This window comes from Mauremys reevesii, linkage group 27 (genome assembly GCF_016161935.1).
Source record: "Mauremys reevesii isolate NIE-2019 linkage group 27, ASM1616193v1, whole genome shotgun sequence".
Classification (NCBI taxonomy): domain Eukaryota; kingdom Metazoa; phylum Chordata; order Testudines; family Geoemydidae; genus Mauremys; species Mauremys reevesii.
The window spans coordinates 1,523,299-1,548,303 of NC_052649.1; the positions used below are offsets into that span (position 1 = coordinate 1,523,299).

The 25,005-nt window shown below is 55.4% G+C and overlaps 1 protein-coding gene across 5 annotated transcripts; it reads right to left on the reverse strand.

Annotated features, from left to right (window-relative positions):
- Window positions 1–1,778: 1,778 nt before the first annotated feature.
- On the reverse strand, window positions 1,779–21,931 carry LIMD2 (LIM domain containing 2). 5 transcript variants are annotated; one of them, XM_039516760.1, is made up of 6 exons: window positions 21,781–21,931; window positions 10,644–10,784; window positions 9,118–9,257; window positions 3,850–3,894; window positions 3,229–3,368; window positions 1,779–2,662 (listed from the first exon to the last, which is right to left on the reverse strand). In XM_039516760.1, the coding sequence occupies exons 3-6, from the start codon at window positions 9,157–9,159 to the stop codon at window positions 2,503–2,505; spliced, it is 387 nt and encodes a 128-aa protein (XP_039372694.1). In that variant the 5' UTR covers window positions 9,160–9,257; window positions 10,644–10,784; window positions 21,781–21,931; the 3' UTR covers window positions 1,779–2,502. The 5 variants fall into 5 exon arrangements, with proteins under 5 accessions (XP_039372694.1, XP_039372695.1, XP_039372696.1 ...); XM_039516761.1 differs by lacking the exon at window positions 21,781–21,931 and adding an exon at window positions 11,221–11,842; XM_039516762.1 differs by lacking the exons at window positions 10,644–10,784; window positions 21,781–21,931 and adding an exon at window positions 10,478–10,587.
- Between the last annotated feature and the right edge of the window lie 3,074 nt (window positions 21,932–25,005).

Genomic DNA, 25,005 nt, shown 5'->3' on the forward strand with positions numbered 1-25,005 from the left:
TGAACCCATCCGAAGGCGCTCGGGGGGTGCTGGCGCCTGAGGCAGAGCCAGCTGGGTGGCTTGGGGGGGGGGGGGGGCGTAGTCCTATCCCAAGGGATGTGTGTGTAACAGAGCTGCCTGCCCGGAGCGTGGGGCCCACGTAATGTGGGCCTGCTGGCTGTGGCTCTCAGTCCCCCTCTAGTGGCAGCGGCTGGGCATAGACAGGGTGAGGCGCCGTGACCCAGCCACTCCCTGTGCTTGGGGGTTGAACTGAGCCAGGAGAGGCTGCCGTGGTTAGAGCCGGAGGGGGCCAGGTTCACGCTGGGCGGCTGCCCCAGCCAGGGGGTCCAGCATGAGCCACGGGGCTCCTTTGCTAGCTGCACGTCAGTCATCCAGCAATCCTCGGGGCGGGGGGGGCGCACGGCACGGCCCCTGTAGCACGAGGGAGACGCTCAGGCCTTCGACTAGCCTCCCTCTCGGGGCCATGCGCTGCAGCTCGGCCCCAAGCAGCTGAAATCACCCGCCATGGAACTGGGGGTGCGACCGCTGATGTCAGATCCCCAATGTGGCTGGGTGTCTGACCACACAGTGTGTGTAGCCAGGCGTGCAGTTGAGCCAATCGGTGGCTGAACAGAACCAGTGCCTGCCGCTGCTCCCTGGGCATCCTGGAGCATTGGCCTGCCCCCCACCCCAATCATTACAGCACGGTGTGACCCACGCATGGGGGGGGAGGGGGGCGTGCCGGCTGCCTGCCCCCCCGAGCCCGGCCCAACCCAGTTATCTCAGGCCCCCGGCTGGCCTAGCACCAAGGCTTTCGTACACATGGCATGAGAGCCAGCACTGGGCGGGCAGGCCCACCCTGGAGGTTCATGATCCGTCTCCCACACCCCCAGGGGCTGAGAAGGTGGGTCAGGCTCACTGCTCCCCACTTTGGTGATGGGGAAACAGGCACGGAGCAGCCCAGTGACTTGCTGAAGGAAGCCTGTGGCCCTGCCCTGGGTGCATCAGAAAGCCGATTGGGTCGTGATTCGTGTCACTGTAGAATCTGGCTTTGGCAAGCGGGGAGGGGGGTTGCGGCCCTCCCCACCCCCCCCCATCCCCACCAGGGGCTGAGATGATCATGGGGGAAACGCGCACTGGTGTTTAGCGGCTCCGTGCAGCGGTACTGGCTGAATGGGGAAGGGGTGGGAGCCTCTATGGCACACTGGCCTCCCTTACACCAGCCGCTGGCCAGCCTTGCCCGTCCTCCTCTAAGCACATCGGGCACCTTGCGCTGCGTGTGCTGGCAGTCAGACAGGGTTCAGTATGTGGGTTCTGCTGTCTTTGCACCCACCCTCTGCCAGAGGCGCACATGTGCGTGCGCACACACACACACACACACACACACACACACACACACACACACGTGCGTCGCACACTCTGCATGCAGCCGCCAGCACTTCGCTTGCTGCCTGTCCCCTGCTCAGACACCCTGGCTGCGGGGCTGGAGACAGGCTCAGTTAGACTCGCCCAGTCAGCTCTTAGCGGCACCTGCAGGCTGAGCTGCCCTGGGTGACGGCCAGCTCAGCCCAGCCCAGGCATGAGGAGATTCCCGTGTGACTCACTGGGAGAAATGCTACCTGAAAGGGCCTGGTATGACGCCCAGGCAGGGGAGGCACCGTCCTCCTCCCACCACCTCCTGTCCATGTGGCTGGCAAAGCGGGGGCTCTCTGGGGCAGTCAACTCTAGCATCTGGCCAGCAGGGGGCACTCACCCCCACCATCGGCTCTGACCCCCCCAGAAAGCAAAACGAGGCAGGCAAGGCTCGGAAACCTTGTATTACAAAAATAATCAAAAAAAGCGCGTGGCCGCGGCCCGGTGCAGAACGTACCAATCAAAGGCAAATAGAAAAACCAGACAGACGACGTTAAACGGTCACGGGGCAACCTCGGGAAGGCTGAACAACCTCAGCTGGCCTGAGCTGCTGCAAACCAAAGAGCGACACCCCTCCCACCCCCCGCTTCTCACGCCGGCACCGGCAGGCAGGACGGGAGTGGGAGGGGGCAGTTGACACCAGGCACTGGCTCTGTGGGCTCCCAGCTGCTTCCTTCTCCAGAGCAGCAGACACCTGGGCCTCGTGAATGGGGACGGGGTTAAAGGCAGGGCACTTTGCATGCTCGTCTGGCAGGCGCCCAGCGGCTCTTCCCCGATTTCTGCAAGGGGGGGCCCCATATAGATATTAGCAGATACACCCGGGCCAGCCCTGACCCTCTCCCACCGAGCACCTGCTCTCAAGGCTCATCCTCCAGTCAGGTCGGCCCCCTCCAACCGCCCCCACTGAGCCTTGCGCTTCCCAGCACCCACCTGCCAAAGGACACCCCCCCCGCCACCCCAGTCACGTGGCTGTTTGGAGCCAGGTGGCATCTGCCTGCCCCCTGCGGGTCCGCTTTGCTTTACAGCAGCTCAGTCAGCCCTCGGTTCAGCTGTACGCTCCACGTTGCCCCTTCTGGGGTCGGCGGGGTGGGGGGGCGGGAACGGACCCCATCACGCCATCTTGGTCCCGCTCTCCACCTCCTTGTGCACCCACAGCTCCTTGTGCTGCTTGCGCCCGAACCCCTCGTCGTAGTTGCCTTTGCTCTTGAACAGCTGCTGGAAGTGGGGCTTGCAGTAGAACTCGCCGTGCAGCGCCGCGTAGCTGCCCAGGCTGAAAGGAAGGCGGCACAGGTCAGCCAGCCCCGGGGTCAGCCGAGCGCCGGGAGACGCCAGCAGGCCACAAGGGGGCGCAACGGCAACCAGGACTTCAAAAGGGAGAATGTGAGGCAGAGGGGAGCAGGGGCGGAGCGGAGCAGAGGGGCTTGCGGGGGGAATCAGTGAGGGGTAGGACGGGAGTAAAGCCCTGTCACGTCTCCACACTCCTGACCCAGCCTTTGGAGAGGCCAAACTAGCAACGCTCCCCGTACTGACCCAGTGCAAGCTGGCATGGGACCTGGGGCACGTCAGTGCTCTGAGGCCCGCTGGTTGCATTCAACCAACATTCGAGTTTCCTCCCTTAATACCTGTGCTCCAGCCATGCCGGGATGCCTGGGGCTGCCGCTCCGGCCGGCGCAGCGGTTCCGGTCCTTCCGCGCCGCCGGGAGAGCTCTGGGCAGTGCCTCGCCCTGCACGGTTTTTCTCAGGACTCCAGCACTTGATCCCGAGTCTGAGCAAAGGGGCTGTGACTCCTGGGGGGCTCAGCCCAACCTCGCCCCCCCAGCCCAGCCCCCTCCTCACCTGAGCTTGGCATGGCAGTGCTTGCAGCAGAAGCAGGCGTTATGGAAGACGAATTTATCAGCCACCAGCCGCTCCATGGGGTAGACGGGTTTTTGGCAGGCCGCGCACATCTCCTTCACCTGGGCTTTCAGGCTGAACGACTGCGCCGCCCCGAAACCAAAGGGAGACGGGGGTGAGGGGACCGCTCCGCCTGCTGAGTGCCCACAGCATCAAGGGAACCCAGATGTCTGGCCACCCCCACGGCCCACCCGCTGGGTCATTATTAGCATTTCAAATTAGCCCGAATGCTGGGGCATTGGATCTGTGCAAACCAGAGACATCCACCCCCCACCCCACCCCCAGCAAATAGATCTTCCCTGGAGGTTTCCATCCAAACGGGGACCCAGCCCCACGTTGCTTGACAGCAGCTATAGGCACAGAGCACAAGGTGACGTGGGAACCGGCTGCCCTGTGCTCTGTTCTTTCCATATATCGCCTATCACACACTCGGGGCAAAAGCCACCTTGGCCCAGGCCCCGGCATGCCAGACCCGTCCATTGCCTTTGAGTTACGCCGCCTCGTTCAGAACACGCAGCCCCTAGGGTGGGGAATGGGGATGAGAGGGTCGTGCGGGTCAGGTACCTTGGAACGCTGCACCGTGCTGCCTCCAGAGTTGCTCTTTGCCTCCTAAAGTGGGGGAGAGAAATCAAAGTGAGAGCCTCACCCAACATGCAGCAGGAGAAGGAGCCGGCCAGGCAGCAAAGAGATACCTGGTGCCTGACTGGGAAGCAGGGAGATTGTGGCGTATTAGACACGTGTGGGAGGGGGTTTGTTTTATAAGGAACTTTTAGGTTCATTGCTGATGACACACCGGGCAATGAAACAATCAACTTCCTCCTAAGGCTTCTGGGTAACATAGTCCAACGGGCATTTCCTGTACTAAGTAGAACTATAATTGGAACTACCACTAGAGGGCACTCAACATGCTTAGGCCAGAATTTTCAAAAGCCCAGCCCCCACAATCAGGGCCAGATTCGCCAGGGCTCAGCACATTGGGTCCACTTTTAAGAAGTCTGGCCTTTACTCTGACCCCTAATTGGGAGCTGAGTGCTTTGGAAAACGTGGTCCCCACATCAACACAGCTGCCAGACAGGCAGACACACCCCTCAGTGAATCCTCAGGCATTGCAGATCAGAGTTTGGGGGCTAGATGCGTCACCCCACTTTACCAGCTAAGCCCCCGCTCTACCTGCTGTCCCTCGTCACACAGGAAGCCCAGAGATTTCGTAATGAGACAAGCCAAGCAAGAGCTTAGCGTACGATGGCCACCCTTCATCCATGGCGCGGGAATGATGCTTGCTGACACACGCACCCACTGCTGCAGCCCATAATCCAGTCAGTGACGTGACTGGCTGGCTGCACGGATTATTTCATTGTATTACGGCCGTGCTGAGATACCGCAGCTGAGCTCAGGGTCCCACCGCACTAGGTGCTCCACAGACCCACAGTTGCTTCCCCAAAGAGTTTACAAACCGAAGAGATAAACCAGCTGAAGGGTGGGAAAAAGGAAGTCTCGGTATCTACATTGTACAGATGAGGAACTGAGCACAGACCGGTCAGGTGATTTGCCCAAGGTCACCCAGGCAGCCTGTGGCACAACAGAGAATTGACCCTAGAACTCCTGAATCCCGATCCGTTGTCTCAGCCACAAAACCAGCCTTCCTCTCTGACTGCTTCCCTTGCCCTCTCCCCCCAGCCCCGCCAAGCACAGACACTAACACAGGCATTACTCAGCTCCAGCTGCATTAAACAGACCGCAGCTCACTGCAGATATACTTGCTCTGCTCCATTTGTCTGCCACCAAAAGGCTCAACCTGTTTAATCATCTCCGAGAAAGCACAGACACAAAGGAATAGAGGGAAATGTGTCATTTGCATATGACATGCAAATAAAAACATGCAAATTGCTAGGTCTAAAAAACCCCAGCCTATCACTGGTAGGAGGTTTTTACAGGCCGGTGCCCAACGTCTAAGGGCCTATTGTCTATCGTGTGTCACCCGTTACTAGTTGTGTTAATAGTGTCCTGTGTTTGCTTGCTAGAAATGTGTTGCATGTGCTGTTGAACAAAAAGCATGTTTGTTAAATTACAACCACAGGCTCAAATTGCCTCTCAATATATTGCTCTGAAACAGTTGTATAAACTATGACGCACTCCAGAACTGGTCTTGAAGGGTCAAAAAGGGGGACAAGTAATAGTAATTTTATGTTTGTATTTTGTATAATTAAAAAAAATAAAATAATAATGAAATGTATTCCTGCCAGCCACCCTTTTTGAGTAGCAAAAAGGACTGGCCTAATGTGCCATTGGTAGACATGCATCTGCCAGAATTTCTTTGTATCGGGACTAATTTCAAGGCAGTAACAAACCTTTCAGGGTCATCCCTTTGTTGTAGATTTAGCATTTTAAAATAAGTAAAAGAAGCCGTCATTGTTTTTCTTTTGCATTGCAACGTAATGGCCCCTGTTCAAAATGTTCTGTGTAAATTAATTCTGTTTTGTGTGTAAATAAAAAAAAATGTATAGTAAAGCCTAAGTGTCAAGGCCATCACTAAACCAGAGCGTCTAAAAAAACCCGGCGCCAAACGGCCGCGCACCAGGAGGCTGCACCGCGCCCCTATTAAAATGTCAAAAGCGGGCAAATTAACAACTCAAAAAATAAAACAGGCCCCAGCAATAAAAATAAAATAGCTCTAATCAAAACCAGCATAAAATAACTCCCTCAAAAAAAAATCAAAAATAAAAAGATCCAACAATTTAAAAAAAACAAACACTCGTCAAACAACAATTAATTACAGCAGGACGGTGCAAAACTCATTGGTCCCAATAAAAACAAAATCACTATATAAACAGGGGGCCTTGCCATGAAACCTTGGGCTCGTCCTGCCAAGACTTCCCCGGAGCATCGTGTCGGGACTGACGAAGCCCGGCTCCTCCCTACCCGTGATCAACCTCGCTGGCCACTGGATCGATCCGGACTCTGGACTGGTAACTGTAACGTTGACTGGTGGGACTCTGTGTGTGTGTGTGTAATGTAATTAAATGCATATGCTAATTTGTTGTATTGTCAGTAAATGCAGCCTATTGCCTTTTCCCCTGAAAACGATCCCGTGCTTCTTATAAGCATAACAACACTCCAGCAGCACAGGGCCCTGCACCCTGGCACTACCGATGTCAGCAGCAGCATCTCACCCAGCCCTGGTGCCCAGAGATTCTACTGCCATTCCACCCCGGCTTCATCTGCCCCATCACCTCACCCGCTCCACCCTGACTCTGCTCCCCTGGCTTGTCGCTGACAGTGCAACGCAGGTGCGAGTCACTCCCTGTCTGACCTGGCAGCACTGGCGTAAGTGACTGCGTGTCGCACGTGGCGGTGGAGAATCAGGCCTAGAGAGTTCATCTCTCAAGCAGCCGTTTAGGAACACGGGGCTTCACGGGCTTCCTAGCACGTTACTCAGCAGCATAACCCAACTCAGGGAGCAGGGAAGTCAATGAACTGGGTAATGGAAATATGTCAGTTTCAGCCTGTTTGCTAAAGCTTTGTAACTCCAGGCAAAGCCGCCCCTGACCAACTCTCTCCTTCCCCTCCCTCTCCACTTCCCCAGCCTCCTCTCTGTCCCCCCACAATAGCCTGCTACTGCAAGAGTCTTCTCCTCTCCAAGGCCTGCTGTCTGGAACAGCCTCCCTCCCTCTCCCTCCAGCCACCCCCTCTGCCTTTCCCAGCGCCGCCTCTGCTCCCTCTGGCTCCATCGGTATTTTCGGGGGAAACAGTTTGTGTAACACACATGCTGGAAATGCCCATTTCCCGGAGCCGCCTCCACAGACATTTCCCAGCTGTTCTCAGTGCCTGGCACAATACGGCTGAGGCCAGGGGCCAAATTCTCCTCTCAGGCCAGGTCTGCGCTACAGCCCTATATCGTTCTAACTACGTCACTCAGGGGTGTGAAAAATCCATACCCCTGAGCAACGGAGTTACACCGACCTTACCCTCCGCCTAGACAGCGCTGCGCCGACCGGAGAGCTTCTCCCGTCAACACAGCTACCGCCTCTTGGGGAGGTGGATTAACAACGCCGACAGGAGAGCTGTGCCGCTGTAGGTGAAGTAGGGTGACCAGACACCACTTGTGAAAAATCGGGACAGGGGGTGGGGGGTAATAGAAACCTATATAAGAAAAAGACCCCAAAATCGGGACTGTCCCTATAAAATCGGGACATCTGGTCACCCTAGGGTGAAGACAAGGCCTCACTCACACCAGCCCAAGCCTGGAGTCACCCAATGATCTTAATGGAGAGAGATCTGTAGCAAGGAGAAGAAAATCAGGCCCTGTGAAACTAGATGGACTCCCCTGACTGGGCAGAAGCAGCTGCAGGGTTTAGAAAAGAAGCTGCCCCTTTGCCAAGGGGTCAGCTGCAGAGCGAAACCTCCACACAGTCCCACAGACGCCCATGTAACTGACCTGCACGTCTCATCACTGATGGGTAAATGGGGCCAGACATCTCTGTGCCTGGCTCGGGCTCAGACTATGCACAGTCTGCCCAGCCATCTCTGTGCCTGGCCGGCACGCTCAGTGCCCCTGGGAACAACTTCCCTGAACCAGGAAAAACATCATCACTTGGAAGCTGAAATACGTCCCTGGGCAGCTCTATCGGCAGCGTCCCATGTCTCATCGCTTCTCAGCAGCCTCAGGTCAAGTGCGCTGCCTGTTTAATATCCGCCACCTCGTCCCTCGGGGGAAGGCCTAGCTCCTGTCCTAGCACGGGATGTTCTCGGGTCTTTGTCCAGCTCTACCTAGCCTGATCCTGACTGATACATATGCTCCTGATGGAGATCACAGACTGCCATGGAAACACAAATAAGCACTCAGCACTGCAAGGCAGGAAAGGGGTGAGTGGTAACATGGCGGGCGGGCCACAGACCCAGCTAATCAGATTTCTGCTTCCTTGGGGTCAAATTTCCGATTGCTTGTCAGTCGCAACTGGGGGCCAGATTTTCCAAAGTACCCAGCAGCCGCCACTGATAGTTAATGGCCCAATTTTCACCAGTGCTCAGCACCCAACGCGGGGGTGAGCTCTTGTGAAAAGCTGGCCCAAAAGGCACCACCTCTGGTCAAACCCTTCCTCAAGACATCGCTGATCTCGATTCTTTTCTAACATGGTCGGTACTGGTAAGTCTCCTCCAGATAGCCTGGGCCAATTGTTTTCAGCCAATGGGATAGTAGCATAGATGCTGAAACTAGGGGAGCGGGAGGGCAGGGGCTGCCGCACCCCCTGGCTTGAAGTGGTTTCTATTATATCCAGTTTGGTTCAATGGCTCTCAATGGTCAACTAAGTGACGTGGCATCATCTCTGCTCCCGGATTGGATGACTGAAATATCTTCCATGGTGACCAATACAGCTTGGAGATGCAGTTTTGGAAGCAGACACGGTCATGCTAAAGAGGGGCAAAATGCCAGGGACCGTGGCCGCGTCGCGACCAGAGTGAGGAATACAAGCCTCTAGCGTCACATCAAGCTGCAGGCCCCAAAAAAGCCTCACATATGCAACACTCACCCTGGACCCACGGACCTGTGGCACTAGCATACCCAGCGCTCTTAGCCAAGTCTGCAGCAGCCGCATCAAACTCGGCCCAGCTGCCCCTGGATGGCATGACACTGAGTGGGTTTGCATTACACCTAGCAGGGTTTAACTAGTCGACCAGCTGCAGTAATGGCTGATCGATCACCCATGACCCGAAGCATGTTTCCAAGCGCTCAGTGCGTGCTCTCCGCCCCTGGGAACACGCAGTTCCTTTGGGGGGCGGTTCCGACTCTTGCTGTGTGAAATAATAACTCCCGGGGGTGAGGAGGACACTTACGTGAGTGGAGGTCGCACTGGCTGGTCCCTTGGCCTGGAACATGGTTCCTTCCCCCTCTGTCTTTTGGTTTAATCCTGAGGTTGACGTCGGTGGCCAAACGCTGCCGGGCGGCTGTGGCTAAGTCTGGCCCCTTGCGATAGCTGGGGATGAAATGCCAAGAGGCGCACGGCTCGTTAGGGCAGAGCCGCTCCCTCGCCCCAGACAAGCTGCCACCAGTTCGAGACTTGACCCTGACCAGGTGAATTCACAAGCTGGGTCCCGGGCAAATTTGCCGAGCAGCCCCGGGGGGCAGCAGCTCCAGGTTTCCACGGTGTGACATGGGGAAAGCGCAGCGGTAACTGAGCGGCTCGTTGCTGCTGGGGAGGAGGTGGTTCAAATCCTCAGTGCTGTCCCTTGCCTGACAACACCTTCCTCCTTCCCCAGGGTCCAGCCTCTCGGATCAAGCTCCTGGGCTTGTCTAAGGAATCGGAGAGATTTAGGCGCCCAAATCTCCCAGGCCCCTTAGAAAGTCCCAGCCTGAGCACTAAGGATGGGATTCACAAAGGTGCCTAACTTCCACTGGAATCAACGCGAGTTCGGCACCTCAATACCTTTGTGAGCTCCCCCCTGAGCTGAGTTTAGCCCAGGGGCCGGTAGGGTGACCAGACGGCAAGTGTGAAAAATTGGGACGGGGGTGGGGGGTAATAGGAAAAACACAATGGCTCTGGCTAGTAGCCTCCCAGCATGCACCTGGGGGCGACTGTACAGTACCCGGCCCATGACGGGGGCTCTTAGGTGCTACAGAGAAATGACAATGGCGGAGCCGTTAGCAGCGCGGATGCCACGGCCAGACTCCAGGCCAGTCACGCAGCTGTTCTGTCAAGGCAGGGAGCCCGGCGATCAGCGGGACCCTGAACGGGGTTGTGAGTGATCTGTCTGTGGGGAGAACTGGCTGACTTGGAGACACACAGGTCCTGGGGGGCCTTGCCCTGCTCCCGGGGGGGGGGTGCTAAGCCGTGGGGAAAAGCAGGCACACGCACAGACTGGGTATGGTTCTAAGAGAGCTGGGGTCACCCCCTGCACAGACCCTCGGCTCTAGCTGGAGGAGGGGCCAGGTGCCCCCACCACCACCAGGCTCCGTGCTGCCCTCAGGCCAAGCACGGAGGATTTGCAGGCACTGCAGCGCCTGAGAAAGTGGCTCCGATTTTACCCAACTCATTTCCCGTCTCCTCTGTGGTTTGCTTGTTATTTCCTGCTCCGCCGAGCTGTGCAGCCGGCGTGACACGCTCGGCGGGGTCAGAGCAGGACAGCCACTGCCCGCCGGAACCAGAACCCTGCATCCAAACACCCTCTAACATGGGGGTTCACAATCCAGACCCACCTGGAAGGGCTCGGGTCCCGGCCTGGGGCCTGCCCTAGGGCCCACACCCTTCAAAAGCGAACCAGGGCCCTCTCCCTCCTTAGGCCCATCAAAGGGGTCTGTGGACCTCCCGAGAAGCTTCCTGTTCCAGCCAGAACCAGGGCTGAAACAGAAACAAAGCTCTTACCGGTCCCCGTCAAGCTCCAGCAGAGGCCGCGGCTGGGGTGGAGTCGAGCGACAAGCTGCGATGCTTTGTCCTCGTCAGGAGATTGGCCCTCTGGGGATGCGACGTTCTCAGCACCAAGGAGACGCTCGAGTCTGGGGAGACCTACAGAGAAAACACAGAGCTGGTCTGCCCCGGTAGAGCAGTGACAGCATCGCCCAGTGCGGGGTCGGGGGCGCAGGCTCCGACGCTGGGGGGCTTGGCACTGCCCAGTGCCCCACTGCCCTGATGTAAACCCACTCCAGTCGGGGGGCCCAGAGCCTAACCGGCCTGTTCTCTGGGGTCACAGGGGTGTCATCCCCGCTGCCCCAAAACACATCCAGAGAGCGAGACACCAACGGACGGGGAAACAGCTGCCAAGACGTGCAGAAAGCCCCTAGGTTTCTCACCGACCCCATCCCTAAACCCCCACCCTTCACACATCCCTCACCGTGCCCCACACCTGCAATCCCCCTCCTTCCACACACCCCACCAAAGCTCCCCCCCGCGCCCCCTGCCCTGCGCAGACCCATGTCAGAGACCCTCCCCTCCGTGCACGTACCCGGCTCAGACCCCCTCGTCTCAGTAACGAAGGCCCAGTGGCGGGGCCCCGCGGTGCACAGCTCTGCAGGGATTGAACAGGAGATGTTGCTACACATCCTTCCTGCCAGAGGACAGGGAGGCAGCCCTGAAAGCCGCCAGGGGAAGGGTGCGCTCAGGAGGGTGGGTCAAACATCCTGTGTTAGGTCAGCACCCACCGGGTGGCAGCTACCCGCAATGCGGCCGCCCCGCCAATGGAGGTGCTAGTGCAGACAGGGCTCAGGAGTCGGGCTCAGAGGATATGATGGTAAGAACGCCGGCTCCCTGTCTACACTACAGCCTCCGCTGCTGGGAGCTGCACAGACGGTGAATTGCGGGGCCCACACTTGCCAGCGTCGATGCATCCAGAAGGGTTGTCGCCCTCCCAGCCCACAGAGGCTTTACCAGTGTCTCTGGAGCAGCCTTTCCATGCATGGTATCGTGGCCAAGAGTAGCATTACAGGGGGCTCTCCCCCCACTCCAGAACTGCCTTCCAGGCTCCATCGTCATCCCAGCCATTCCAGAACAGACTTCCTACTTGCCGCCCCCTCTGCTCTAGAACCGCTGTCCGGAGCGCAGTGCTGCCGCTCGAGAACCGCCACCTGCTCACTGCGCTTTGCCCATGGCCACCGCCCATCAGTCTGTGGGAAAGCTTTGGCTAGACATCCCTGGTGTGCTGCAGGCGGCTAATGGGTCCAGATCCTCTAACCAACCTGGGCAGCCCCTGCCAGTCACATGGGGCCGATCAGCGTGGGAACACGGAGCCTGCACGCTCAGCCATGCTCTCGGGGGGGGGGGGGGGAGAACAGCTTTAAACAAGCAAACTCTGCAGGTGGCATCAAGGGCCTGGGTTTTCCAGGCTGGATCATTCCCAGCTGAACTTGGTGACTGAGCCCAAAGAGGTCACCTGGCAGGGAACAGAACCCAGCCCTTCTGAGTGTCACTCCAGGGTCTAGCCGCTGGGCCGCGCTGCCTCTCAGTTCCTATGGTTTTACAGCGTTCTAGAACAGGAAGAAATAGTCACAGAGCAGGAAGGAAGCGTGGTGCAGTGGGCAGAGACCCCACTCTCTGGTCCTGCCACTGGCTCCCTGTGTGATCTCGGGTAAGACTCAGCCTCTCTGTGCCTTGGTTTCCCATCTGTACCCTCCCAGGCCCGTTGTGAGGATAAATACATTAGCGACTGTGAGAGGCTCCGACACTACAGCAATGGAGGGACACACAAGCCCCTTAGAGCGTGTGTGGGATAATGACGCTGCGGGCGAACGAGAGGGGCTGAGCTCTGGAATAAACCGAGATGATGAAGCAGAGAGAGGGACAGGCATGGCAGGAGACGGTGATCTTGTGTGAGGGAGAGCAGGTCAGCAGCCATATGCAGAGGTGCGGCCTGTGGCGGGTGCGCGTCACACACCAAGAAGTGGGACTGGTCGCTGGCCACACATCGCCCGATGCCCTGGCAAGAGCGAGGAGGACGGGGATTGAGACTTGCTTCCACCCACCACAGAGGATACTTAGCTCTTAAGGTCACTCCTGCTGGAACAAAGCCGACAGAGCAACTATCCGTGATCACGCAGGAAGCAGCAAAAACCAGCTGGGTAACAGAGCTTGTCTTTGAATGGAGGTGGAGGGGACTGGGCCAGATTCATCCCTGGCGCAACGCCACTGACTTCAGTGGCGTCACGCCAGCGATGAGTTGGGCCCCCAGTCTCTAAACACAGAAGGCTGCCCAGTCAGGGTTTGGCTGGACTGTAAACCAGCACTGACGAAACACATCAGGCTCTGCAATACCAGGTGCAGGGAGCCGGCGAGTCGTGCACACTTGTGCCTTATGGGTCAGTCTTTCGAGGACTCAGTGCACCCACAGTGAGGGGGCTGCATTTCCCAAAGAGGCCAGCACAGCGGGTGCATGCTGGATGCTGGGCTCTTAAAACTTGAGTCCTTGTTGCCTAAATGGGAGTTGATCTCGCTGGAAAAGGGGGGTGCTACACCCCTCTGACAGTGCCATTTACACCCCCTTTACGTGCAAATGAGAATCACGCCCACTGCAGCCTAGTGATCACGGCTGGGTTTGCAGTGATTTCTGCTGAATCCTATCGTCATTTCTACTCCTGGCTCTGTGACTCACTCACTTTGACACCTTGGTCAAGGCAGCGTGCCGCCGCCTGCCTCAGTTTCCCCACCTGCAAGGTGAAGCTTGTGATATTGACCAACTGGACCTCCCATGGAGGGCTGTGCTTTGCAAGGCTAATTGTGTCTGTAGAATACAGCTGGTCAGGAATTTTGCAACAAGTTGTTTTCTTATCAATAGAAAAAGGGTCACCATCAAAACAAAATGTTTTGATATGATCAAAATGTTCTGATTGACTCAAACCGGGGGATAAGGAGGGTCCGTTTTTTGGTTCACAAATATTTTTGCGATTTCGACTTTTCATCCCAGTGTGAGACAGGGAAAAATGTCAAACTCTGGAATATATTCATGGGACAGGAAAACTGTTTCCCACCCAGCTCTAATGTAGAGCACTTTGGGATCCAGCAATGAGAGGCTCTCTATTAGTGGGTGCTAATTAGCGATCGATTATCCAGCCCTAATCCTCCTCTGTGGCCCATCGAGCGCAGGCAGCTTGACACACTGGCAGTAACAAAAGGGGCGACCTGATTATTTTTGTTTTAATAACCAAGCAGACTCGGTGCCGCTTTCTCATGGCCCCTGTTGACGTTCTGCGTCGGATGCTCTTGGGAAATGGAGTGTTGTCGCCAGCTGCCGCTGGGACTGGATTCCCCCCAGTCAGGAGCAACTCTGGGCTGACTCAGCAGCAGTGGAGCTTGTCAGAGAGTGAGCAGGGCTGGCCGTGAAGGGGAGACGTGGGAAATGTCTCCTGCTGGGATTCTCACCCTGCGGAGCCCCTCGGGGCTTTGGGGCATCTTAAGTCATAGCACATAATCCCTGTTGAGGAAACTTTGTGTTTCCCGCTTCGCTCTGCCAGCTGGAACATCCGCTCAGGCCAACGGTTGCTGCCACCTGACGCCTGCTTGGGAACCTGTGGGGAATGAGTTGGTGGGTTCTCAGTGCAGACCCCCAGTGGAACAGTCACCTCCTGCCCCTTGTCAGCAGTGTCAGCAGAGAGCGGACGAATGGAACAGACGATGGTGACCGACCTGCCCCTTCACCATTAGCGGGCGCCCCTCCAGGTCAGGGTTTTACAAAGGGCAGGGCGTGGGATGGAGGGGGCACCGGGACAGCACAAAGGAAGCCTGCGCCCGACCATGACAATTCACCAACGCTGGACTTGCTTAGGGCAGAGTCCTGAAGTCCTGGCTGAGGCAAACTCCCAGAGACTTCAGCAAGTGTGTGCCGGAGTCAGGACCTCAGGGTCTGGCCCTTCCGTTCTTTTATTTAATTATTGTCCCTGGAGACAAGCTGAAGGTATCTGCAGGGTGGGAGGGGCTCCAGCAACCACGAATGCCATGTGACAACGCTGAAGCACCACAAAATGAGTCACTTTCTGCCAACACTGAACAAGGAACTTTATTAGAATAAGGAAAACAGGCACAGTGGTTTGAGCATTGGCCTGCTAAACCCAGGGTTGAGAGTTCAATCCTTGAGGGAGCCACTTACAGATCTGGGGCAAAATCAGTACTTGGTCCTGCTAGTGAAGGCAGGGGGCTGGACTCAATGACCTTTTGGGGTCCCTTCCAGTGCTATGAGCTAGGTAAATCTCCACATATTTATTATCCCTTAAGCTGCTCTGCCTCTCCGCTTCACTGAAGAGTTTCTGCCTAGAATCTTTCCCACCACCCCCGGTTTCCTGCTACAGATTTAAAGAAACAGTACCCGATCGTCGCAACGAACAACCTCCACACACACACAGGGTCTGTCCAACTCTGCATTCTGCTAACCGTCGCCCCATGCTGGCGTGTCACTCGGAGGACATGATCTGCCCTGCCGCAGTGAAATCTACACCTGCCATTTGCTCTGACAGGACTAAGGCGACTTTCGGCAGTATATTTGTGAGGGGCAGTGGTACCTCTCGGCACGGCAGAGATAAAGATTTCCTCCCTCCCCTCACTGCATTCTCTTCTCCCAGGCCACTCAGCCTGGGCCTGGAGCAACCTCTGAGCGGTTCTTTGGAAAGCCAAAATGCTTCCTGTAGGACTCGCAAGCCAGGCACCGGGCCCCTCTGAAGCATATGGTTCCCATTACAAGCACTGCGCGGAGTGTTTACTGGTCGGATCATCGTGCCTTCGCGTCAGACTTTCCCAAGGGTAAAGCGCAGGGCAGGAAGGCTCCCTCGCGCTGCAGGTCCATGAGAAACAGCACCATGTGAAGGGCGCCTGGCCTCATTTGCTAACGTCCTTTGAGTGAATTTCCGGCCGGTGAAAGGTGCCAGGTATCCAAATCAACACGTGCTCTGCCAGAACAGGGGGATGATTTGCACTCAGTACCTTAGACACGGCTCTTCCCTCTGCACCAGGGAAGCATCTGTGAAAGAGCCCAGCCTGACGGCCCTTGGGGTTGATTCTCCTGGCTTAGCCATCGTGTGCAAGCAGTGACAGCGCACATTTCACGCACACATAGTCACTAGTGTGCCTCCGTCCACCTTCAGTTTCCATGGCCCATTCAGCCCTTGCCCTCTCTGCCAGCCAGGGCATCAGTTGGCACTAACTGAATTTTTTTGACATGTGGAGCTAATCTGAGACCCACCAAACTCACTGCACCGGGCAGAGGTGCCCCCGTTTCTATAGCAACAGTTTTGGGGCCTTGACCGGCCTGGGCTAGATCGGCAGCAGGCTTTCCACCCTGATCCCCGCAGGGCTGGGAGGCTGCACGAGCGCGAGCATCCACTTTGCTGGGTCCAGACGGGCTCACAGAGGGTGGGGGAAACACATCGGGGACCTAACTGAGTATCCGCAGGAGGGAGGTTTTCCTTCCGGCCCCGCCCATTAGTGCAAGCTAGGAGAGAGCCTGGGGCTGAGCACGCTCAGGGCTCACGTGCGAGCTCTCACTGGAAGCTTGGAGGGGCGGGCGGGCGGATAAGAGCAGCTGGAGCAGGTCACGGGAGGGCGGGGTTAGTCTGTGGCAGACTAGGAGCGCCCCCTAGCGCGCTCTGATCTGTACTGCATGTGAGACACTGGGAAACATATGGACCAGGAATGAATAGCACATGGGTGATTGTCCTCTAGAGCCAAGGCGGGGAGACAAAGGATGGCCCAGTGGTGCAGGCCCTTGCCAGGGACTGCAGAGGTGCAAGTGCAAGTTCAAGTCCCTGTGCTACCAGCTTTCCTGTGTGACCTTGGGCAAGTCACTTAGCCTTGCTATGCCCTGGCTCTGCATCTATAACATAGGAATATTAGCACTGCCCTACTTCACAGGGTGCTCAGATACTACAGTAATGGGGGCAGGTAAGTACCTTCCCTAGATGCTAACCCAGCAGCTACCATTGACTTCAGTTGGAGTTGCTCAGTGCCTTGCAGGATTGGGAGCAGCTGGGTGCAGATACAGAGCACCAAGCTCACAATTCTATCCCTTTTCCAGCCACATCTTGCTGCCGAGTTGCCTCTTGAAAGATTGCCCGTGGGAAGGAAATCTGCAGAGGAGCTGCTGAAGGATGCTGAAGAGAAATAAGTTTCTAGGAGAAACAGGGCTGCCTTTGTCAGGGGCACGAACCACTTTGGAACGGAGAGGAAAAAACCCTCCCACTCACCCCCAGAATTATCCTTGGAAGCAAAATGGGAGAGGCTGGAGCAGGTGTCTTTGGAAGGACACCAGGCAGATGGGAATGTTGAGATCCATAGCAACTGCCTTTCAACAGCGGGATCTCAAAGCACTGTACAAGCCCCTCAGCTCCCTGTCAGATGGGGTGGGAGGTGCTGAGTCTCCCCTACTTTATGGCCAGGGGAAACAGGCACAGCAGAGAGGTCAATTAGAAAACAAACGATTGTTATGATTTGTATTGCATTAGTGCCTCAGGTGCTGAGAAACGGGTAGGCAGAAGACAGTCCCCAGAGAGATCTGACAAGACAGTAGAAAAACTGGGGCAGGAAGAGGGCAGATGCGCTAGCACTAAAAGTGAACGTTTCCCAGAAGTCGTGTTGGGCTCCGCTCGCCCCGGGCCCAGCTGTGTTCAGTCGGCAGCATCCTGTGGGCACTGCAACAGAGGCGAGTCTTAAGGAGGCGTCTGGAGAAAGCGCTGCTGGCGGATTCCTGCAGTTGATGGGCGCAGAGTCAGCTGGACGCCAGTGGAATTGGAGGAGTGGTGCAGGGCAAAGGGTTCCCCTGCCTGACGCCGGAGAGCAGCAGCACCGTATCTGCCCTAACCCGTCAGGCCCAGCTCTCAGCAGAGCAAGCCCTGAGTTAGCACGCTGGCCATGATAGATGCCTCAAGAGCTGTGAGTTTGCACTGAATGCGAACGCCAGCCACCAGGAAAAGAGGTGCCCATAATCAGCACTGGAGGGATGGTTGGGACAGTCTGGTCACTGGTGGAAGCAGAGTTCCTTTGAGGAGATCTGGGACTTGCACATGAGACTGCAACGTGGTCATGACTGGGGCTAATTGACTCTCATGAAGAGAACAGTTAAGGGCCCTGTGGCTCGCTCCGTGCCATAAGGCCCAGATCCTCAAAGGTCTATAGGCTCTTAACGCCCATTGATTTCAGAGGGAGTTAGGCACGTAAATACCTAACTGGCTGGTAAAGGCGCTGGGCCACATCTGTTTATTGTTGTTACCGCTGGTCAGGTCGTGACTCTCCCTCCAATGTGGCAGAAGGATTTTCTACCCCCACGGCCAGGAATTTGGAGCAAAGAGGGGAACCCCTACTCCAGTTCCAGCCTTCTCGCCGGCAGGTCAGAGGTGCCGAGGGGTTTGGAGGCGAATCTTCTGCTGGAGTTGACACTTTCTGATGTCTGTCCGATAAGCATCTGGACTCTGGCATGTTCCTACCGGGGTGCCCCAGAGACAATCCCATAAACTCTAGACAGCTTTTGTCCCTTTTCACTCCTCCTTCCATCACCGTGTCTGGCCGAGGGGGGCTGCACACTGCTCCCTCTAGACCCACTGGCTCCCCAGAAAGTGGCCCAGGACTCCCTGTGCCCCTCAGGGGCTGAGGAGGCTGTCCATAATGGGCTCACTGGCTGATCCTGAGGGAGAAAGATTCCCCCCCGGAAGCAATCGCTTGCTAAAGCCTCCCAGCAGCCTTCAAGCGTCACTGCAGGGAAGCCATCTCCTTGGGAGGTTCCACACGCTATCAGAGCCGCGCTTGGGACCATTACCAGCCGGCTGCAGCCCGGCTGGGCCCAATCCTGAAAGCTGACACTGAAGTGAGTGGGAGTCGGGGGTGCTTTGCTCATCTCAGGATCAGGCCCTTGTTGTGTAGCTCAGCTAATTAGACACCAGCCAACCCATAGGAGCATTAGCTTTGCCATGCCGAAATACTGGTCCATTTGGTGTCCTGCTCCTGGCAACAGCCATTACCTGATGCTTCAGGGGTTGGAAAAAGCAATACACATAACGCAGCCAGACTGGCATACGTTGCTGTGTATGGGAGCACGGGATTCATTCCTGATCCCCACAGCTGCTCTCAGCTCATTCCCTGCCCCAGGCACTTTGAATACCACAGTGCTGCAAATTACACTGACCATAAAATCATTTCCCCCCCCCTTTTAGAATCTTCCAGTGGTTTCTGACTTCCAGTCATACTGGGGCGGAGAGTTCCACAGGTAGATGGTTAGAACTAGAGGGTCTGTAGGAGCTGGGTACAGGCAAATGGCTAAGACAGCAGGACAGACAAGGCATTGAGCGGTTAATTTGAGGCTCGTAGAGAGAACCATTCTGACATAGATCATAAAGTAGAATGTATTGGTTTTCTGGCATTGAAAAAAAAGCAGCTACCCCACTCTCCTAAGGTGCATTAGCAGAAGCCACTGGTCCATCCTGACAATGGTAACTAGATCTTAACAATGTTTTTGTCTGGGAATTTCCTTAGTTTTTTTGAATGTACCTAGAGATGCTCACATATGAACACACACTCAACACTTATGCTTTCTTCTGCTAGAAAGCCTATAAATAGACACAGGCTTGATTTGTCAGGCATGCTGAGCACCCACGAGTCCCATTAAAATCAATGGAATATCAGGGTGTTCAGCACATCAGAAAAAAAGCAAGATTTTCCATGGTGATTAGTGGTTTGGGATCCTTCATTTTTGGGGTGTCCAGCCTGAGACACCTTAAAGGGGCATAGTTTTCAGAACATGATAATCAAGCCTCTTCCTGGGTTTTGGGTTGGCCACACAAGCTAATGGCCCTTATAAAAACCATAACAAGGACCACGGTGGAGTTCTACTGCCTGAGAGTCCCCCTCCAAACACCAGGACTGGACATCTCTTTGGCTCCAGGCCACCTCTCCCTGCATTAGCCCTCTCAGAGTTCTTCAACTCCATCTCCAGGGTGGCTCAGTTCCATTCATCCAGGCTAGCGTGTCTCCCAAGAAATGCATGCAAGAACCCAGCCAGCCACTGATGGGAGTTCTTGGAGGGTCACAGTTTGCAGGGCTACGACTGTCGAACTGAGCCCTATCCCACACCTCGCCAGTACTGAATGGTACCAGTGCCGATGAGACCAAACACAAACCACTTGGGATTTCTGGATCAAGGTGATTTGGAGACTAAACATTAAAAAAAAAAGTAGGAGACATTAGAGGGTGTGGAAAGCCAGTCGTTCTGTCTTAATTAATCTGAAAACTGGCTTAATTCATCTGAAACTCCACTGTCCCCTTCAAATTTGCCGCTCTCTGCTTTTCTACTAAACTCTCTCTGCTTTGTGGTTCTCTCGCACTCTCAGCCAATGGGTCTGTGTTGCATCTACCAGTTGCATCCTGTCTAACATGCAGACGGAAGCACCCTCAGGGGCTGTCTTCTTGGTTTTTTGTTTGCATAGCAGCTAGCACAATGGGGACCCGATCCTTGATTGGGGTTAACAAGCCTACAAGTTTGGCCTACAAGTCACTTCCTGTCAGTTTCAACTGGACTAGGTTTTAAATGATCCATTCGAATCAAACGGGTCAGTGTGTCATCTCTCTGAGCTTCCGTTTCCCCCATCTGTAGCATGGGGACAATGATCCTGACCTCCTGGGAAAGCATTTTGAAATCTACAGATGCAAAGTGCTAGATAAGAGCAAGATTTTATTATTAAAACTCCTAGACCTGGAACAATCTCCCAAGGGAAGCCATGAAAGCCCCTCGCTCAAGAGGTTTAAAGCTGGACTGGATGAGACATTAGGAAATGCACTGTCAGGAATAATCCTGCATTAGCCAAGGGGGATAAACTAGCTGTGATCTAACAGCTCATCTTCCATCTCTGGTTTCTCTGATCACATTAAAAATGGACACACACCCCTCCAGCCCCTCCTTCGTGTGTATTGCAGCATGTGACAAAGAGCTGCTGAAGAGGTTACAGCCCAACCAAGGCTGGGAAATTCAAGGGAGGAAAAAACAACCATGCGGTGCAGACAGTGGGGGTGAGGAGGGCTGGCTGGAAAACAAGAAGTGGGGTGGTGGGGGAGAGCATGAGAAACACCTCAATAGCCCTGGGCTGTGGGAAAACCAGATTCAGTTCCCTGCTTCGAATTAGGGAGAGCAGGACCTTGAACTTGCATCTCCCCCGTCCCATAGGCATGTCCCTACCACGGAGCAGGGGACAGACCAGACAAGCCAGCCTGGACCCGCGGAACTGTCCATCACAACCGCTACATTGCCACCAAACGGTTCCATTTGACCCAAAAGGCATTTCTGAGGGACCACAAGTTAGAACCAAACTGTTCCCGCCGGCTTCAGGGCTGTGTCTTCAGCCCAGCATCGCCCCGGCCCGCTCGCTCTCGCTTCTGCTCATCTCCAGGCCAGCTCCTTGCCTGGCAAGGCTCGGAGAGGTGTCCCTCTCCCCAGAGGGCTACGGGTTCACGCCGCCTGGCCCCTGGCTGACCCCATGTCCTGGAGGGACCCCCCCGGCAGGGCTTAATGTGTAACGAAAGCGGTGCCCGGGCTCAAGCAATTGTTTTACTTTCATAACTGATGCGGCAAACCCAGAGGCGACCGGGCTCTGAACTGCCCCCCGGAGGCGACCGACGGGGCCCTGAACTGCCCGGCCCAGGGCTCAGCCCTGGCACAAATTAAGCTCTGGCCACTGGCCAAAAGCAGCCCCCCCCCCCAAGATGCTGGCCCCAATGGGGGAATCTAGCCCTCCTCCCACTGCCTCCTCGGAGAGCAAAAGTTGCAGGCGCCTCCCCCTGGCCTGTCTTATGACCCCCCCCTTCCCATAAATCGCGCTGGGCTGGAGCCCCCTCCCCCGCTGTGCAATGGTCCATGCGCCTCCTTCTCCCTGGCTCGTGTCTGCCTCTCTGTGCATCTCTCCATCCCTTCCCCCCACCGGGCATCCTTCTGCCCCTCCAGCCCGCTCCCGCGATGAGCAGCAGCCCCCATCACCCCCGCCCGCAGCCCGGTCTCCTCCGGCCGGCGGAGCTCGCGCGCCCGTTGCCTCCCGCAGCCCCGGGGACTCACCCTGTGCCCGGGCAGGGCTCCTCGCGGGGGCTGCAGAGCGGAGGGTCTGTGCGTCCCTCCGGCCCGGAACGGGGGCTTGGCTGGGTTTTTTCTGCCCAGACTCAGCCCTGGGAGCTGCTTCCTGCCAGCTCCCTCCAGCCGCCTCGCTGGTCCTTTTATCACAAGGCTGCAGCCTGTGATTGGCTCCTTGCTTTTCTCCTTTGTGTGAAGCAACCTATAACCCCCGCCTCCTCCGAGCCCCCTCGGTCTCCCTCCCGCCAGTCTCTCTCTGCCCCCAAATACAAATCCAAGTTGCTTTCCTGGCCTGTCCCAATGTGAGCAGATCTCTCCAGGGCACATGCCTCAGGTGCCTGCCTGCCCCTCTGGCAGTGCCAGGGCAAACCATCATTCCTCCTACGCTGCTGTCAAGCTGGGGCTGGTTCTCCAAACAGCCCCCATCCCACAAGACCCCCTTGCAAAGTTTTGGGGTTCGGGCTCAGCCATCCAGGGCCGGCTTTAAGCCGATGCCCCCGATTCCCCGGAATCGGGCCCTGTGCCTAAGAGGGCCCCGCTCCGGGGGTCTTCAGCAGCATTTTGGTGGCGGGGGGGGGGTCCTTTGGTGCCATGGAAAACCCAGAGCAGACCCTCCGCCGCCAAAGTGCTGCCAAAGCCCGGACCGCCGCCGGGTATTGGAATCGGGCACCGCAGGTCATAAAGCCGGACCTGCAGCCATCTATGGAGAGGGGGTCAGCAGTGTCCTTTGGCTAGAGACGCTCAGGCCCACTTAGCAACACTACAGTGGGGCAAGATTTTCTCTGCTCATGGCAGCCCCCCCACCCCCAGAGGTTCCCTCCTTCCCACAGCTCTGTTCCCAAGTTCCAGGGCTTGCTAAAATTGGGGGACTACAGGCTCAGCCGGGGGGTTGATGCATCCCTCCCCCTAAGGTTCACAGCTGACATGCTCCCTTCCTAAGAACCCGAGAAGGCATCCATCGAAGGTGCTTACTGCCGCCCACCTCTGCAGTGTCTGAGCACCTCACAGTCTTTACTTCATTCACCCTCACAACCTCCCTGTGAAGACAGGAAGCATTAATATCACCCCTCGACACTGAGAGACTAAGTGATTTGCCCAAAGACACCCAGAAAGTCTGTGACTACGCTGTGCTCAGCTCCAACAGCTCTTTTTAAATTCGCCCTTCGTTCACTTCTTTCCAGTGTCACACACCAACCTGTTGGGGAGTTTGCTCTGTAAATGTATTAAGAACCCCAGTAGCAAATTAGTGATAAAAACTAATCTGGTTTCACAGAATGGTCCCCAAAGGTGCCTACGTAGCAGTTACACTGATCGATCTCTACAAGGACACATACCTGTTAAGTACAGTTTGATGCCCTGCAGGAAGCCCTAGGTGTGTTTAGATGAAACATCCATCTGCAAATGCATCCAGGTGACCTAACAGGTGCAGAATTTGTCTACAGAACAAAATGCAAAAAACATTAATGAATTTCCAGAGGTGTTCAATGGGCTGGGATGTAAAAACAAAATAATACATCACACTGACACAGATACAGATCCCACCGTATGGCCTAAAAGACACGTATGACATAAAACCGCATCCTTTCCCCCCTGTGACTACAGGGGCATTAACAGGCCACTTCACCCTGTATGATCCCTCGAAATATGCATGAACAAGTTATGCTAAACAATCTGTTCCCCCTGTGAGTATGTTTCCCAGACCTGAAGATGAGCTCTGCATAAGCGCCTAAGTTTGTCTCTCTCGCCAACAGATGTTGGTCCAATAAAAGATATTACCTCATTCACCTTGTCTCTAGTCTCACCGAACAACACAGCAACAATAACACTGCGCACATAAAGTTCCATTATCACTGACACCGCTGAACTTGACTGGATGGTAAAATTAGATGTTGCTGAGCAAATACAGACACTAAATTACTTGGTTAAGAATATGATCACTATAATAAAGTCCCCACAGCCTAAGTTCAGAAATACTATGCATAATGCACAGTGCCCATCTGGGTAGTGAGACGTAAGAACAGAGTCGCAGATGCCCCATTATGTCATGAATGCTGCCATGAAAGAGAAGATATCAGAGTGTGAAATCTACAATGAACACAGGCAACACTGTGGAAAAGAACCACTGAAAGCACGTGAGATTCCTCGTTGCCCTTGGTCCAAAGCTGGTGCCGATCTATTGGAAAGAAACGGGAAAGATTCTCGTTAGGTCTCTTTCTAATGACTACTAGGCCCTTTTTTTAAAAAATGCAATTGAGCTGTTGCAAATCACACTGGGTAGCAATGTACCCTTTGCTCACCAGGGGATACTAGAAAATTCCCCACACTTCCCAAATGACTCAATTCAGCGATTCCCTTGGATAGACCAGTTCAGGTACAGCCGCACTGCACAGCCAAATGAGTTGGTGGGAAAGGGGGCTGAAATCCTGGCCTCATTGACGCCAATGGTAACACTCCTGTTGACTTTAATGGGGCCGGGATTTCATCCTTGAATTAAAAACCACCTCCAACCCTAGTGGATTCAAGGCATCTCTCTTTAGCATTGTTCAAATATCACAACACTCTCCATGATGTTTTATTGGGATCACAACTTCAGAAACTTATGGCCAGGACAAAACTCTTACTACCAACATCTAATATGCTTCTGGAGCCAAAGACAATCAGCCTGAAGTAGTTAGAAAAGAAACATATATATACCAGGAAACTAGAACAGAAGAAATACAACAATGCCAAGCCGAGTAAGTGAGAGAGGAGGTTGGATTTCAAACAGAAAAGTGTCTAGCAAGCCACAAAGGTCACAGCTATAGCATCCACCCACACCAAGGGATGTGTTAGATCTGCTGCTGAGGGAGAACCCTATAGGAAGAACCGAAAACACCTAAGCAAAACTCAGGAGACTGGCTCTATCCATGGTACTTAACTGACCCCTGTGACATTGCTACCCGAGCACCCCACAACCTTTAATATACCCGTGAGGTAGGGCAGTGCTGCTATCCCCACGGCACAGATGGGGAAGTGAGGCACAGAGAGTACGTCTACGCTGCATTGTAAACCTGGGTCTGTGGAACCTGGGCTTGTGGACTTGGTGTTTCTGAGCCCAGGCTTGAGCGTCCGCACTGCATTGTAAACCTGGGTCTCAAAGGCATGTAACACGCCCACACCGACATTCTGACTCAGGTCTGCAGCTTGACCTGCATCCACACTGCAAAATGACAG

Coding starts and splice junctions, on each gene's coding strand:
- LIMD2 (XM_039516759.1), bottom strand. CDS start 4,124: ATGTTACCCAGAAGCCTTAGGAGGAAGTTGATTGTTTCATTGCCCGGT. Junction 3,369..3,849: donor GCACGGTGCAGCGTTCCAAG/GTACCTGACCCG, acceptor GGGGCGGCGCAG/TCGTTCAGCCTGAAAGCCCA. Junction 2,663..3,228: donor CACTGCCATGCCAAGCTCAG/GTGAGGAGGGGG, acceptor CCTTCCTTTCAG/CCTGGGCAGCTACGCGGCGC.